The sequence below is a fragment of the Lissotriton vulgaris genome, chromosome 7 (assembly GCF_964263255.1).
Source record: "Lissotriton vulgaris chromosome 7, aLisVul1.2, whole genome shotgun sequence".
NCBI classification, from domain to species: domain Eukaryota; kingdom Metazoa; phylum Chordata; class Amphibia; order Caudata; family Salamandridae; genus Lissotriton; species Lissotriton vulgaris.
Genome location: NC_141695.1, coordinates 243,131,802 through 243,148,163, shown reverse-complemented (window position 1 = coordinate 243,148,163; position 16,362 = coordinate 243,131,802). Strand labels below are relative to the sequence as shown.

The window sequence follows — 16,362 nt, the reverse complement described above, 5'->3', positions numbered from 1 at the left end:
ATGACGGTTGCCTCCTTGGAGATGATCCAGTCAAGTGTGGCCCCTTTCGAATGAGTTGAGAGTGAACAAGCTTGGGTCAGGGCTAGATCGGTCAGGAGATATTTAATGGCGTTGACATGAGGATGTTTGTGATTGTTCCAGTGCAGGTTGAAATCTCGGAGGAAAATGTCTTTGGTGTTGGAGGAACTCTTTGCTGTGAGAATTTCCATGAGGTGGTCAGTGAAGGTGTCATTCATGCCTGGGGCGTGGTAAAAGATGTGCAGGTTGCACAGTTGGGTGGTGTTACAGCAGATTGGGAGGTCTAGGTTTTCGCAGGAATCTGTAGTATCTCCAGAAGCTCTGTGACAAGGAGGTTAGAGCGATAGATGCAGGCAATGCCACCACCTTTCTTGGTATGTTGTCTGTCTAGCCTAGCAATGTTATAGTTGGGGGGGACTAAGAGGTCTAGGCATGGGGATGAGGAATCATTAAGCCATGATTCTGTTAGAATAGCTAAGTCGGAGTTATTGTTCAGAATGAGAGCAGCGACATCGGCGGCAGGCTTTACTGCTGATCGACAGTTAATTAAGAGACCAGTCAAGGAGAGGAGGGAGGTGGTGTCGTGAGTCGGAGCAGACAGGTGTACAGGCACTAGATTGCTTCTAATCACCCTTCTATTACAGAGGGGAGCTGATCTGCAGGGGTTGATAGCGACCGTGCGGATGGGATGTTCAGCACTCGCATCTGTTAGACAAGGAGTGATTGGGGCTGCTTTATGGTCCTGGAGAATCTCAAGGATTTCCTTACCAGTGAGGTCTAGTGGACTTGTTGTGACTGGGGAAGAGTTGTAGGAGAGGGCGAGGGCAAGGGTTTAATCCTCTGATAGGTAGCTAGGGTGCTTACGAAGGCGAAAACGCCTCAAGGATTTCAGTAGTTGGTGTTTGGGGCGCTCTGGGATAAGAGTGGAAGTGAAATTCAGCTGAATCTTGAAGCTAACGAAGGAGAGATCGGCAAGGTGCAGGAGGTTCGTTAGATCAAGGATGGAGAAGTGGATGCTCTGAATTATTTTGGTGGTTCTGGAACGTAGAGTATCGAAATCTGTGTAAGGGAGGGTGCAGTAGAGGTGCTGGGAGGGTTAGAATTCACTGTGTTAGGAGTCATAGAGGGGGTGGATTGAGTGTTAGCAGGGCTAGTTTGACCAGCATCAACAAAAGTCATACGAGGCGTACTTGTCTTAGGGTCCGAGTGGGGGCATGAAGGGAGGAGACCACGTGCCTCGGGTCGATTGCGTTGGGGGGGCTGGTAGGAGGGCTGAGTGGGTTAGGGTGTTCTGTATTGGAAACTGTGGAGTCCGAGTGGGGAGCATGAAGAGAGGAGAGCAAGGGTTTGGGTCGATTGCGTTGAGGAGGCTGGTAGGAGGACTGAGGGGATTAGGGTGTGTTTTGTTGGAAACAGTGGAGACCGTGTGGGAAGATAAAGGGGAGGAGACCTGAGGTCTCGGTGTGGTAGTGTAAGCAAGGCGGGTAGATGGGCTGGGGGGGGTTTGAAGAAACTGTGTTGGGGGCTCTTAGCGAGGTGGCTTGTGGGCAGTTAGTCATGATGGGCGCGAGGGTCGGAGGATTGTCAGGACGGGTGTTGGTTGCCTTCCCCATGTCAAGGACGGTAGATGAGCTGGGGGGTTTGGAGGAACTACTACCTCCACTGGGATTGTCATGGATGCATGTGCTATGATGACAGTCAATGTGGGCTAAGCTGATGCACATAGGTGCGGCTCATGGTGTGTGGTATTGAAACAGGCCAAATGTGATTTGAGTGAAGGCTAGGCCACTCCCTACATGCTGGTAGTTAATCTGTTGTTACACATGACACAGTGGACACAGGTGAATATGCTCCACAGTATGGGAAACATCCAAAATTGAGCCTCACGTAGGGCTACTGTCACCACAATGCAGTATCCTTGAGTGTACTGCTCGAAGGGCTCTGGTTCTTGGTGTGTTGGTGGCTGTCCCATCCAGCTTGTAGCACATGTGTCTATTGTGAACAAAATCATCTAACAATTCCATGTTGCCCACAAAGAGGTACCCAATTAATGAGATACTTCTGTAATGTACAGAAAACGTATATGTCTCATTGTTTTTCAGCCCCCATCATGTGTGTTGTTGTAGCATGGGGACACTTAGATGCACACATACATGTTGTGTGTGTTCTACAGTGTGTGGCTGGATGGTGGTGTTAGTGCATCGGCACACATGTATTGACATGAGTGTTGTGGGGCATTGAGTGGATTAGAGTTTTTATATCTACTGGCTCGGGACTCCTACATCGTCTGTCTCTTCATTCATCTTGTTTACTGTTTCCCATTGATGCCACAGTATGGTATGCCATCACATAATTGCTGCTGTCTCTGTGTGATTCCTTTGGATGTGTGTCTGTTAGTGAACATATGTTTTAGGCATCATGATGGTCACTTCTTACATTGTCCATTTGAACATTTGAGGCATTGTCACCCCCCATGGTTGATGCTTGTTTGCACATAACTGAGGGTATTTTTGTAGGCACAACAACATTTTCCTCAACATATCTATATTTGTGTATCACACAACCACTACTTACTCACAACATTGCTTGTATTTTTGGAGCCAGGAGTCATACCCGATTGTTTGCACATGCTGCTATTTGGAACCCCACACTCACCTTTTGATCAGTGCAGTGAGGGGGGGTTAACTCCATTTCCACATTATTTCTGACATTGGGGGGTTGAACCGAACCCCACATTCACCTTTTGGACAGTGCAGTGAGGGGGGCCTAACCCCATTCCCACATTAATCCTGACATAGGGGGGGTTGAACGCCACACTGACATTTTGGTCAGTGCAGTGAGGGTAGTTAACCCCATTTCCGCATTAATCCTGAAATGGGGTTGAACTGCACACTCACATTTTGGTCACTGCAGTGAAGGGGGTTAACCCCATTTCCATATTGAAACTGACATGGAGGGGATGAACCCCATGCTCACATTTCGGTCATAGCATTGAGGGGGGGTTGTTCCTTATTTCCACGTTCTTCATGACAATGCTGGGGGTTTGAACCACGCAATTACCATTTGGTCACAGCTGTGATGCGAGTTGAAGTAAGTTTTCACTTTCAGTGTCACTGTGGCTGGCATTTTACACACAATTTACAATCTGCCCATGGTAGTGGTGGGTGAGTATTCAGCCATCCACCCGCTTATGGCCTGGACAATGCTGGCAGTGATATCCATCCACCCCCTATGAGTAGAGTAATGCTGGCAGTGATAGCCATTCACTCCCTATAAATTAAGTAATTCTGGCAGTGATAGACATCCTCCCCCTATGGGTTAAGTTATGCTGGCAGTGATAGCCATCCACCCTTCTATAGGTTGAGATTGCTGGAAGTGATAGCCAGCCACCCAGTAAGGGCTGGACAATGCTGGCAGTGATAGCCATCCACCCCTCTATAGGTTGAGACTGCTGGCAGTGATAGCCATCAATCAATAAATCAATTAATTAGTGGTTTGTAGAGCATGCAACTCACCCTTGAGGGTCTCAAGGCATGGGGGAAGCAGCTACGGGTCAGTCGAAGAGCCAGGTCTTGAGGTCCTTCCTGAACGAGTGTAGAGTTGGGAAGCATCTGATGTTGATTGGGAGCTCGTTCCAGGATTTGGCTGCGATGTAAGAGAAGACTCTCCCACTGGTTCTGTTTTTGCAGATGCGGGGGACCTCTGCCAGGGTGAGGTCAACGGAGAGAGGTTCTTGGAGGTATTTGGGTCCGATGTTGTTGAGGGATTGGTATGCGTGGGTGATGAGTTTAAAGTTGATCCTCTTCTTGACGGGGAGCAAGTGGGGGCTTCAAAGGTGTTGTGTCATATGTTTGTGGCGCGGTGTCCCTAGGATGAGCCTGGCTGCGGTGTTCTCGATGGTTTGGAGTTTGTGTTGAAGATTTGTGTTGATTCAAGGGTAGAGGGTGTTGCCCTAGTCTAGTCTGATGGTTATGAGTGCGTGGGTGATTGTCTTTTTGCCGTCGGTGGGATCTATTTGAAGGTCTTGTGGAGGATGCAGAGGCAATTGAAGCTGGTGGATGTGACGGTGTTGATCTGGCGGTTCAGGGAGAGGGAGGAGTCAAGGATTATGCAGAGGTTCTGAGAGTGGTCTGTCGGGGTGGGTGGGCTCCAGAGGGCAGAGGGCCACCATGTGTGGTCCCAGGCAGAGGTGCAGGGTCCGAGGATGAGGACCTCGGTCTCCCCATCCAACCCCTATGGGTTAAGTAATGCTGGCAGTGATAGCCATCCACCCCTCTATGGGTTGAGACTGCTGGCAGTGATAGCCTTCCACCCCCTATGGGTTAAGTAATCCTGGCAGTGATAGCCATCAACCCCCTATCGGCTGGACAATGCTGGCAGTAATAGCCATCCACCACCTATGGGTTAAGTTGTTGCAAGGATCCTGCTCATATACAGAACTGTGCACAGAAACCTAGGACATCAGTGAATTGTGGTGTACCAGAAACTGACCTCAGTACCGAGGAACACCCCAACCAGCTTAAGTGTCCCATTAGCTCTTCGTCCTACAGCAAATTAACCAATGATTAGACAACCTAGAACATGCGACTTAGGACCATCTTAGGAATGGTGGGAAGTGAGAACACTCTTTTGTTATACTCGCATACCAGTCCACAACAGGAGTAAATAAGAGACACGGTAAAGTTAAAATATTTATTTTAACGACGTGATCTCAGGTGCTGTATGTTAGCCAACATAAGTAGACATATGATTAGAAATAATATGGTCAGCATGGTTACAATTCCATAAAATACAAACGGAGAAATCATATTACAATGAAGGTGAAAACAGGGCCTTTAGGGCCAATTTTTAACACCCTCCCTATATAGGAACTATGTATTATAAACTAAAAAATGTCTCTTATGCTTGGTTTTGGGGACCCCATTACCTTTCTGCTCGATAAGAGTACATTACATCTGGATCAGCTTAGCTCTCTGCATCCCTGGAAACGGAAATCTTACAAGTGTCTGAAATCATGGCAAGTGTGCAATGATAAAGGTCAGAATCTTTCTTGGATCACAGCTGCCAAAAAGTTGTGTCTATAATGCGTTACATGGACATACTGAAAAACAGCTAACATGCTTTGATAACCTTGACGGCTCAGCACTCACTGTTCAGACAAGGGGCAGGATTTAAGTCTAGAGATGTCGAAAAACAAACCTTTTCTCATGTGCAGACCTTTGTGAAGGCTAACATACAAAAACAGCTATGCAGTGTCATGTGCAAAAGCAGCAAAAGGTAAAATGGCATTTACACTTCTATAAGGCATGCTAACATACCATGTACGGAAAATTCGGCCCTAAACCATACTACAAAGTAATGCTGGCAGTGATAGCCATCCACCCCTCTATATGTTGAGACTGCTGGCAGTGATAGCCATCCACCCCTATTTGTTCAGTAATGCTGGCAGTGATAGCCATCCCCCCCTCTATAGGTTGAGACTGCTGGCAGTGATAGCCATCAACCCCAATGGGTTCAGTAATGATGGCAGTGATAGCCATCCACCCCTCTATAGGTTCAGACTGCTAGCAGTGATAGCAACCCACCCCTCTGTGGGATGGACTATGCTGGCAGTGATAGCCATCTATCCCTCTATAGGTTGAGACTGCTGGCTGTGATAGCCATCCCCCCCTTATGGGTTAAGTTATCCTGACAGTGATAGGCAGCCACCCCTCTAAAGGTTGAGATTGCTGGCAGTGATAGCCATTCACCCCCCTATTGGGTGGACAATGCTGGCAGTGATAGCCATCCACCCCCTATGGATTCAGTTTTGCTGGCAGTGATAGCCATCCACCCCTCTATAGTTTGAGACTGCTGGTAGTGGTAGCCATCCACTCCTCTATAGGTTGAGACTGCCGGCAGTGAAAGGCATCCACACTCTATGGGCTGGACAATGCTGGCAGTGATAGCCATCCAGCCCTCTATAGGTTGAGACTGCTGGCAGTGATATCCATCCACCCCCTATGGGTTAAGTAATGCTGGCAGTGATAGCCATCCACCCCTCTATAGGTTGAGACTGCTGGCAGTGATAGCCAGCCACCCTTCTATGGGCTGGACAATGCTGGCAGTAATAGCCATCCACCCCCCATGGGATGTGACTGCTGGTAGTTGTAGCTATCCACCCCTATGGGTGTCGAACTTACCATCTGCGGACTACGCATCGATTCCTGTGGTTGATTCGGTCATAGACGTACTGTTCAGGGATGACATGCACGATCGGATAGATGGTTGGTTCGTCTCATAGGCGTTGCTCGTAGGTTTGTGTCATGGGCCTAGAGCGTTGGTTCGTCTTGTAGCCATGGGTCATGTTGTGGCGCGAATCGGAGCAGAGACTGCTTTTCCGGATGCTGTGACGTGCTGTAAGTGGCGTCTTGTTTGGCACGTAGGCAGTACGCATCGTACTTGACCGGCCAGAAACTGCTGTGACAAAGCTTCCAGATGACTCCATATCAGCATTTATGGATATGGCTCATACGGAAAATGTTGCTGGCTTCGGAGCATACGTGTTGCTTGGGATTTGGACACATTTGCGCATCGTACTTCCTCGTCCGGCCAGACCAGCTTCAGGAACGAGTAGTTCAGAAGGTAACGCTACGGACAGCTCTGAGAGGGCTGTCCCAGCGAGATCCGAATCAAGCCCTTAGTGTTGTTAAAAAACAAAATTGCTGCATCATATGGGTGTGGCAGTGGTGGAGAGGAAGAGTTAGTTGTTCAGTTATGTTTTAAAACTGGAGTTTAAACTCTTTCTATCCACTCCAGAAGTTTGGCGGTCTTTAAATCATTGTATTCTATGCCATGCAGATTTTATATGATTGTCAGATATTTCTCCGAATATTCACCATTGGGAGTCTTGAACAGAAAACACATCATGGAAATGTATACTCATACCAGGAGTCTCCAGCATCATGTTTTAGCCCATAAACTGAGTAATCTCAGCTACTATTAGAGTGTAGCTCAGTTAGTGTTTGGCACTATGAAAATGCTCTGCTATACTATTGATTTTGTTGTTGTTACTTATATTATCATCCCCAGTACCAGTGTGTTTTAAGGCTGTTAGATTCATATGCTTTCTCAGCAAAACATGGAGGGAAGAGACCACTGTTCCTGGTGTGTTATAAATGACCATAAAAAACCACAGTTGTCATTCACAGTCCTCCCACCTTCTCATGACTCTCACTCCCTCTCACACACTCTCCCCTCTCATGGTGCCCCGGCTTTTGCATTTAATTTTTGCAATCCATTTTAGGTCTGACTTTAGCAAAAACCTTTCCATTTTTCTTAAGCAATATTTAACTTACTGGTACTTCCAACACTCTTTCTTCATCTATTGTTCCATTATTGTACCTTTCACATTTTTGTTTGTCCCGCTACAGCATTCTGCAGTGGTTCAGCCCACTTAAGCCACTGGCTAACTTCACTTGGAGTGACAGCATTCTTCTCTTTCCCTCAGTGCCAGGGCTACTATGAAAATGTGTGTTTTTTTAAACTAAAAACATTTTTCTGTTCAGCCAATGTGTCATTTTTCTTTAAGAGCACGTGCCCTCTACATCCCCTGACAGTAAAGTTTAATAAAAAAAAAACAATAAAACATAGCAAGCATTGACAAAGCTGAATGGCTGGTAGACAAATCCAGACCTATTGGCTTTGCCAAAATCTTTTTTAGATGTGGGTTGACAGTAGAGCATGCTGCTTACTTTTTGTTACCAATTCTTTGAAGTACAAATGGATGGGGCTTTAGTTATGCCCAAATGTGTATTTGTCAGTCATCTTATGCTATTGGCTGTTTGCGGTATCTCACCTCCTACTGAGTGTTTGTATTGCAAGGGAATATTCTACATCTACACAGCACAATGCATCATGGCACTTTAAATCATTAACCTCATAGTCTTTGTTTGTGTTTTTTCACAGTAGAAAGCTTTTACAAAAACAATTTTTGTTGAGACTCAGTTTTCAAGACAGACTTATTGACTTTGCATATTAATTTTTCCACTGCAAATGTCTGCCTAGCAAAAAGCAGATTAGCACTGTGTCAGACAGAGTAGAGATGCTCAGGGTCAAAAACGCAAGAGTTTTAGTTGGTTAATAAAATAACCTGCATTGCAAACTTGACAATATCTCTGAGTTTTCAATTTTGGTATGGCCTGGTGTAGCTCACTTAGTCCATGTTTTTGTAGGCATTCTTTTACTTGTTGTAAGAAGTACGTTTATGAGACTGCACAGGCCACTGTGGTCAGAATGCTCTAGTCCTTGGCTTTACTTCTCCAAATCAACCATTGCCATCGTCTTTGCTGCTTGACCAGCACATGCTGATTTCACTTCCTATTTTTTCATGTGGAGCATGGACCAACTTCTGATTGATTCAGCTTGATTAATGTCCATTGATTGTCCATTTTATGTTTGTGCTGTGATTCGGAATTTTTTTTCTTCATTTGCTCCTTCCTCTCTCCCCCGTGGTCTGGTTTATCTTCCCCTTCTGCCCCTGACTACTGTGGTGTTTTCCCACTCCCACACACATGTGGTGCTGTTGCTTTTTTACCTCCCACCCGGTGCTCCTGCTGTTCATTTCCCCGCCCACACACCTGTGCTGCGGTGGTTTCTTACTCTCCCACCAGTGCTCCTGTTGCTTCTTCCCCTCCTGGCTTGTACTCCTGTTGCTTCTTCCTTTCTCTTCCCAACCCCAACTCCTATTGCTTCTTCCCCATTGCTCCTTCCCCTTTGAGCCCCCACTCCAGTTGTTTGTGTTGTATTTCCGCCCATGAGACATAACAAAAAAGTGTTATGACATGGCCAGCCCCAGCCATGTCATAGAACTTTTGTTACTGTCCCATTCCCACTCTCCCTCACTTCCCTGTCCCCTCACTCCCATTGTTCATCTTGCCCACTCCCTACCACCACAACAAAACAAAGTGACATGATGTAGCCAGCACTGGCCGCATTATAGTGCTTTTTTCTCACTACACTTTCAGCAAGCTGTGGTTCAACAGGGCTAAAAGACATTGGCAAATCTAATATCTCTCACAAAGGAGAAAAATATTGGCATTGACAATGCTTGTTGCTGTATTTGGCTGTGGCTTGTGTGTCCAAAGATGACTATGTGCACTTATACTAGCATGTCCATTGGTATGTTTACATAGGTTGTTATTTTTCTGTTGGCCTGTGCGTTTGTGCTTGCCTTTGTAGTTTGTCTGTTTGCTCATTGTTTATTTGTATTTTTCACCAAGCACAGGCATGATTTTATGTATATGAGAGCCTGCATATATGTTGATTATTATGTATGGGTGCATGTACACATGTTAGTTTGAGTGTATGTCTTTTGACCTATGTGGCTGGTATATCTGTAATATTTTAGGCTAGTTCGCACTAAATGCCTGCATGTCTGTTGGTTCGTGGACATGTTTTCTGTAGTGGTTGTGGCCTGTAAGCAGTTGGGGCCAGATGTATTACCATTTATAACGGTTGCAAACAGGAATTCGGGCCATTTGCGACTGCTAAAAAGGGTTTTAGTATGTACAAACACTATTTTGCGAGTTGGTAAACTATTACCGACTTGCAAAATTGGGTTTGCTAACTGCTATTAGGAAGGGGCATGCCAAGAGCGTCCGTTCCCAAAAGCATGTCCCACAGGTATGTACGATTGTTTTGTGTTTTTGAATATTGATGAGGCAGGTCATTTGTGACCCATTGGGAATCGCTAAATGTGTCTAAGACACATTAGAATATTCTGTTTTGCGAGTCTCAAATTGCGAGTCACAAAAAATCGCAGCTTGTGTTTGTGCTGGGTGAATGTTTCCACCTGTATGCTAATATCTTTTTTTTGCATGAGTTATCCTATTAGCACTGATGACCTATTTGTTTGTTTGAGTTCAAGAATCTCTGTACATCTGAGTGCATACCTGTGTGCCAGCATCTGCGGTCTCCGTATGTATGCTTTGGTGTCCACTTGTATGTAGAAGCCTTCTTGTCATTTCAATTGTGTGTGGTGCTATGTCAATTGGTCCATGTGCATGGATGTCTGTCTTTAGGTATATTTCTCTTTGCTCATTAATTCCGTTTGGTTGTTCTTTGTAATGCTGAGCCTGTATATCACACATGTCTGTGTGTGTATATAGTGTACAAACAACAATCGTTTTGATTTGGCAAAGCCTGTTCTAACTTTACTCATCTTTCTAGGAAAAAGCCACAGAGGATGATACTACGGATGATATGTTCAGCCATGTGGCTTATTGGTGAGTTCTCTCTGTAAAGCAATCAAGTATTAATTGCACCGAAGTTAATGCCATCATTTACACATACTGCAAACACTTGTTTACCTGTACTTAATGTTTACACTTGCTCAGTAGTTTGTGTAGCAGGACGTCAGCTACCCAATAAACAGAAACTGGACATGTTGTGACTCTTTAAACATATATCCAGAACTTCACATGTGTTCCTCTCTCAGCTACAAGCACGATTCATGACAACAGAGAGATTGTGGGAATATCCCTTTTTAGGGGCACACCGGTGCAGGGGTCACCCTTATCTTTGTCCATGGGTCCTTCAGACCAACAGAATAGAGATTGACACTCGAGCTGAAATTCAAAATGACAAGTTTATTCACTTATGAGTGAGACCACGTCCATACAACACCCTCGAGTGTTCCAGGGGGTAGTAACTTGAATACACAGACCATGGGCCTTTTATACTGAGTTTTCTGCACTGGTAAGCATGTAGTTTCAAATAGAAGGTACAGGCCTACACAGGAATAACTACCGACAAACATGGGCAAACGTGGAAATTACTTATTCAGCAAAGTGGGTGGAGCAGGAGTGCTTATGGCAGCACTAAGAGATTGACAGTTGAGTCTGAGACAGGTGTTCTGACAGCTACAAACTCTTTATCATGCATATTGCTCTTAGCTGAGTCAGGAAGTGACAGAGGGGAAACTGGAGGCCCTTCCGAGCCCCCGTTAAGGGTGTGGTCACGTTCACTGTGATCTGGAGTACCATGTCAATAATGCACTGAGAAAGAAGGAACAATGAGGTGAGATGACGACATTTCATGTTGAAGTGGCACTTTTATGACACAAAACACATTTATTTCAATAAAACGCATTGCTAGTGAACACTCTTAAGAAAACCTGGCTTCACTCTGCCAGGAGTACATGCTAAATTGCAATCGCTTCTAAAATGCTGCGAGGCAAGCTGAAATGAGTAACTCTTAAAAATGCATAATGGAAAACTGCTAGAGATCCAAAGACATGGAGTACATTTGTTATAAAATCATAGTGCCTAGAATCAAGCCTTTCTGATGAGAACTATAAGGCAAGCTGGAGTGAGGATCCATTAAAAATCCCATTTAAATCAGCTAGAGACTCAGAAAGACACCAAATACATTCTATGAAAATATAGAGAACTTGAAACAAGCCTTCCTGAAGAGAATAATTCATGCAGGTTAAACATTTTAAAGAGACCCAGAATGCGAGGGGCCAGGATTATTAAAAAGGCACATTTGAAATTACTTAGGGAATGAAACACACATTTCTGGAGTGAAGGAGAAACTCAGGCAATGCAAAAATATTTTAAATCTATGGAAATATTTTCAAAATGCAAACTACTGTTGACTGCAATGCTAGTAATGCACATGTTAAGTTAGGAGGAACAACGTTATTACTTTGCAATTGCAATAATGTTTTAGAATAAGGGCGAAGCAGAGGAGAGAGAAAAAGACAATTTTAAGGTGCCAGAAACAATTAGAGCTACAGCTAAAAATGGTTAGATAGAGGGCTGAAGGAGACCACACAGGCGTCAGTGACCCGTCACTGCAGCGAGGTTGTCTCTTGAATGGACTGAGGAGCAGATCTTTATACTCTTTCAATGATGAACCATTGACCACATAATGACGACATTATCAGGTGTCTTTGACCTATAGGACATGACACATTTTGGTCACGTCTGGAAAATATTTAAGAAAACAGAAGTGCCATCCACGCTACAAAAGGTTTCTCAAAAGGTCCCAGAATGTTTGACCATGAATCATAATGAAATTGCACATCTATTGACCAGGATTTGTGTCACTTCAGGGAAACTTTTATAAGAAAGAGCAACAATTAGGAAGATATTGGTTACATGTCTTAGCTACATTAAGGCTAGCAACAGATACAATAATATGAAAGATGACAGATGGCAAGTGGCCCCAACCATCAGGTATTGTGTGATGTCTTTTAGCTAGGGAAGTTCCCTGTTCTTGCGGTATTGCTATTCTTGCGGTATCTACGTGGCTGTAAGAGAAGAGGTGCAGATCGAGGAAGTGGGGGCTCCGGAGGAGCTGAGCCTCACTGAGAAAATTTGTATGAGAGAGACACTTTGGGGCCTATTCATAGAAAAAGAACAGCTGGGACAATTTGGTCAATTTAACAGATTCCCTTTATGCTAGCTGGTGGGGGCTTATCAAGGGTGGGCAGAATTGGCCTGGGGTAAAAAATAGACTCCGCTTCAGAAGTTAACTAAAAAAGGCAGCACAGGCAGGGGAAAAGACGAGCAGCAGAGGAGGGAAGAATTACATAACTGACAAAATGGATGCCACAAACAAGATGGTTTCAGCTTATGCTAACAGAGATTATTTGCGATTTCCACAGACGACCCTTTTAGCATATGCTGAAGACATCTTCCTATACTTCAATATGTGCCGGCCCATGTGCCATGTGAATCATAGGATGTAAATAGGCTGTGGGTAACTTCCATTTTGTCATTTTTTTATTCCTCCAACATTCCTCATCATCCAATGCTCCCTCCTTGGACCATTGGTCTAATTAATCGACAGAGGCAGATTGTTGCATGTCCAGTACCTCTTGTCTGGCATCATGCAAACTTTCAGCCTGTGACTTAACTACATACATAGATGTAGTACTTTTTTACATTACAGTCTCACGAGCTGTGTAATCTGCAAAGGCATTTCCTTTTCCTATTTTATCAGTCACTTTCTTGTGTGCACTACACTTAACAATTGCCACTTTCTTAGGATATGTCAAGGCAGTACGGAGATTGTGTACTAATTCCCCATACACTATTTGTGTCCCATGTGAAGTAAGAAAGCCTCTTTCTTCCAAAGTTGCCCAAAATCATGAGCAACTCCAAAAGCATATCGGCTATCGGTGTAGATGTTAACAAATGGGCACCAGTCAAATGTTGCATTTTTCTTTGATTTAACAGAGCATCAACTGAATGAGGTACTAGCACAAGTAAACTAGGTGACAAGACTATTCCCTCACTTTGACGTATGGGAACAGCTGTCGCTGACACCACTCGAAAACAACCAGGCAATGCACGAGCAACTGGATCAAGGACAGCTGAGAAATATGCACAAGGAATCTGCTTATCACCATGTGTCTGTACTAAAACTGAGAGAGTACAACTATCCGTCTCATGTACATAGAGTGTAAAGGCCTTAGTGTAGTCTGGAGTTCCTAATACTGGTGCAGAGCAAAGAGGGTGACGTAACTTTTGAAAAGCATTTTGGCATTCAGTAGTCCATAGGAGAGGCATCGGAGTGTCTTTAGTCAAAAGGGCCAACAAAGGTTTAATAATGTGAGAAAAACTAGGGTTCCACTGCCTACAGAAAGAAGTAAGGCCAATCAATGCAGTTTGAATGCATTCTGGTCTGAGTGCACGTCCCTCCTTAGACAGGAAGTGACCTAAGTAGGTAACCTGCTGTCTTCAATATTGCAATTTCTTCCGAGAGACTTTGTGATTATGAGAAGCAAGAAATGATAGCAATAACAGTGTTCCTTCTTCACACTGTTCAGGGGTATCAGCAGCCAACAAGATGTCATCGGCATATTGAATAAGAGCCACCCCTTTTGGCACAGGGAAAGAATCAAGCTGCCTTTTCAATGCCTGGCTATAGATTCTAGGACTTTCTGTGTACCCTTGTGGAGCGCTACATAATCTGAATGATTGACTATTCAAAGTGAAGCCGGACAAATAACGGCTGTCAGGATGAATAGGTATTGAGAAAAACGCATTTTTCAAATCAATGACACTAGATGTAGCTGTAGTAGGAGGAACCATAGTAAGAAGTGGTGTGATGTCAGAAACTACCGGATATTGGGGCACTACAATTTTGTTGACTTCTCATAAGTCAATGATGAATCTATATATATATTAGTGTCAGTGTCTTTTTTTAAAATAGGAAGAATAGGGCTATTGCAAATGTTATAAGGAACTTCTTCCATAACCCCCACTCTGATCAAATCCTGAACAATATGTATTAATGCTTCTTTGCCTTCCCGAGATATTTTATATTGGGGCAGTTGAGGCAACAAAGCACCTACCTTCACTTGAATATGTACTGGTGGAATTACCATTTGCCCCACATCAGTATCTGATGTAGCCCACAAAGTAATAGGTAACGATACCAGAGCAATATCCTTTTTAATGAGATAAGACTTCTCAACCATTAGACAAGCTATAATTATGAAACAATCGCAACAGTCGCACAACGCATAATTCCAATGACCCTGCCTCATGGTAATGTGTTTGCCTCCAGTGGCTGGCTTCCCTCGTACCTCTTAAGGCTCAGGGAAGTGGGGTATGTATCCCCACCATATCTAATATATTTTGTTTGTTTTGGGGAATGTGGCTTTGGTGTCAATAGTTGCTTGTGGAGATGGAAAGGCTGCACACTCTCCATCCTCTTTTTCAAAAACATAAAAACAAACAGCCCCGGGGTGCTCGGCTAATAGTAGCTTGGACAGGGGGCTGTGCAACCCCCTCAGCTGACAGGGTGGTTGGCTGCTTGCTGGGAACAGGACGAAGGTCCTGGCTGAAGGCCATGTCCTGCAACCAACCCCTACCCCCACACAGAAGTGTTGCTTTATGTTAAAAAAAGCTTCAACATTCACAAAAAAAATCAAAGATTGAAAGGACATTACAGTTAGGTGTGATAATAGGATCTGAATTTTTTATTTAAAAAAGCCTTAGAAATTCACTGAAAAAAACAAAGATTAAAGTGATGCTATAGCAAGGTGAAAAATTGCAGTGCCAGCGTAACGTGATATCACTAATGTCAGAGAAATTCCCTAGTTATAGTTAGCAAAGCTAACTATAATTTGTGTGCCCACCATGCACTGCTTCTGAACTCACATATTACATCACTCAACACATGTTCTATGACATAATTTATGACATCACCTTTATCAGACCCTGGGGACCCCACCCCATGGAGCCAAACCAATAAAATAAATTGGGTGGTGGGCCACCCGGTCCCCATCCAAGAGTCTTAATATTGCCCTGGAAAACCCCATCCACTGAGGCTGTGCATTATTTTAAACAGTAGAAGGGGCACGTGGCGCCTCTCCATGAGCTGTCTTAGGATCTGGGGACCCTGTTCCCTGGAAGGCCAGAACAAAATAAAAAAAGGAAAGTGGAGCGCACAGCCCCTTTCCTCAAGCTTTGTTAAGCCCCTGGGACCCTATTTCTTGGGGCCAAATTAGAATGACAAAGTGTGCGGCCCCTTGCTGAGCCTGAAAAGGACCCAGGGGCCGCATTTCCGGGGCCAAGTATAATTACATAGGGAAGGGGGTGCAGCCTCCTCCCTGACCCTTCTTGGGCCCACGGTACCCTATCCCCGGTGCCAAATATAATATTAAGGGGAAAAGGGAAGGTGAACCTAACAATGCTCAGGAAGAGTGGCAGCATACCCATCCCTCAATTTATATACTCCGTCCCGGGGTATGGAATACCTGGGGCTCAAAATTGGCTTAGGGTGGGGTCCCTATTTAAGGCCCCCTCCCCTTATATGTAATTTAAAAAATGCTGGTTGCTATTTTCTTTGTTGTTGCTTTTGTAGTGATCCTGCAGGAGTCCACAGGATCGCAGTACAGAGCACCAATGTTTTTACACTTTTGGCCCCGTGGGTTCCTCTGGCAGAGGGGCAGAGTATCCCTATCCTGCCCCTGTATATTATTTTATTGATAAACTTCAGGACAGGGAACTAAGTTCCTGATTCACCGCCTCCGACTAAGCGGTCCACCTTCTGTATTATGATGTTGTCAGATTCCAGAATGAAAGGCTGCCAGAGCACCACCTACATTGACAGCCATGCACCGACCGCCACGGCGTCGGTTGCGAGAAAGCAGCTTCCATAGGGCAGTACAGAGAAGTTCCTCTGCCACCCAAATTACGAGTTGGCTTTCTGATGAGCCAACCATGGCAGTAGGACCGCCTGCTTCAAGTCGTTGCAAACTAAGTACTTAGGGTGTATGCTCACCCTTTTCCTTTACTTCTCTTCAGTCTCAGGCATGGATCTTTTCCACCAGGTCCCCTCCTT

General features: G+C 44.7%; 1 protein-coding gene across 2 annotated transcripts in view; it reads left to right on the top strand.

Annotated features, from left to right (window-relative positions):
- Nucleotides 1-16,362, top strand: part of LOC147701290 (uncharacterized) — a 183,626-nt gene that overhangs the window by 15,036 nt on the left and 152,228 nt on the right. For both annotated transcript variants that reach the window (XM_086928613.1, XM_086928614.1), the window contains exon 2: nt 10,228-10,283. In XM_086928613.1, coding sequence (XP_086784739.1) covers nt 10,244-10,283 — 40 coding nt within the window. In that variant the 5' untranslated portion in view covers nt 10,228-10,243. The remainder of the gene's footprint in view (nt 1-10,227; nt 10,284-16,362) is intronic.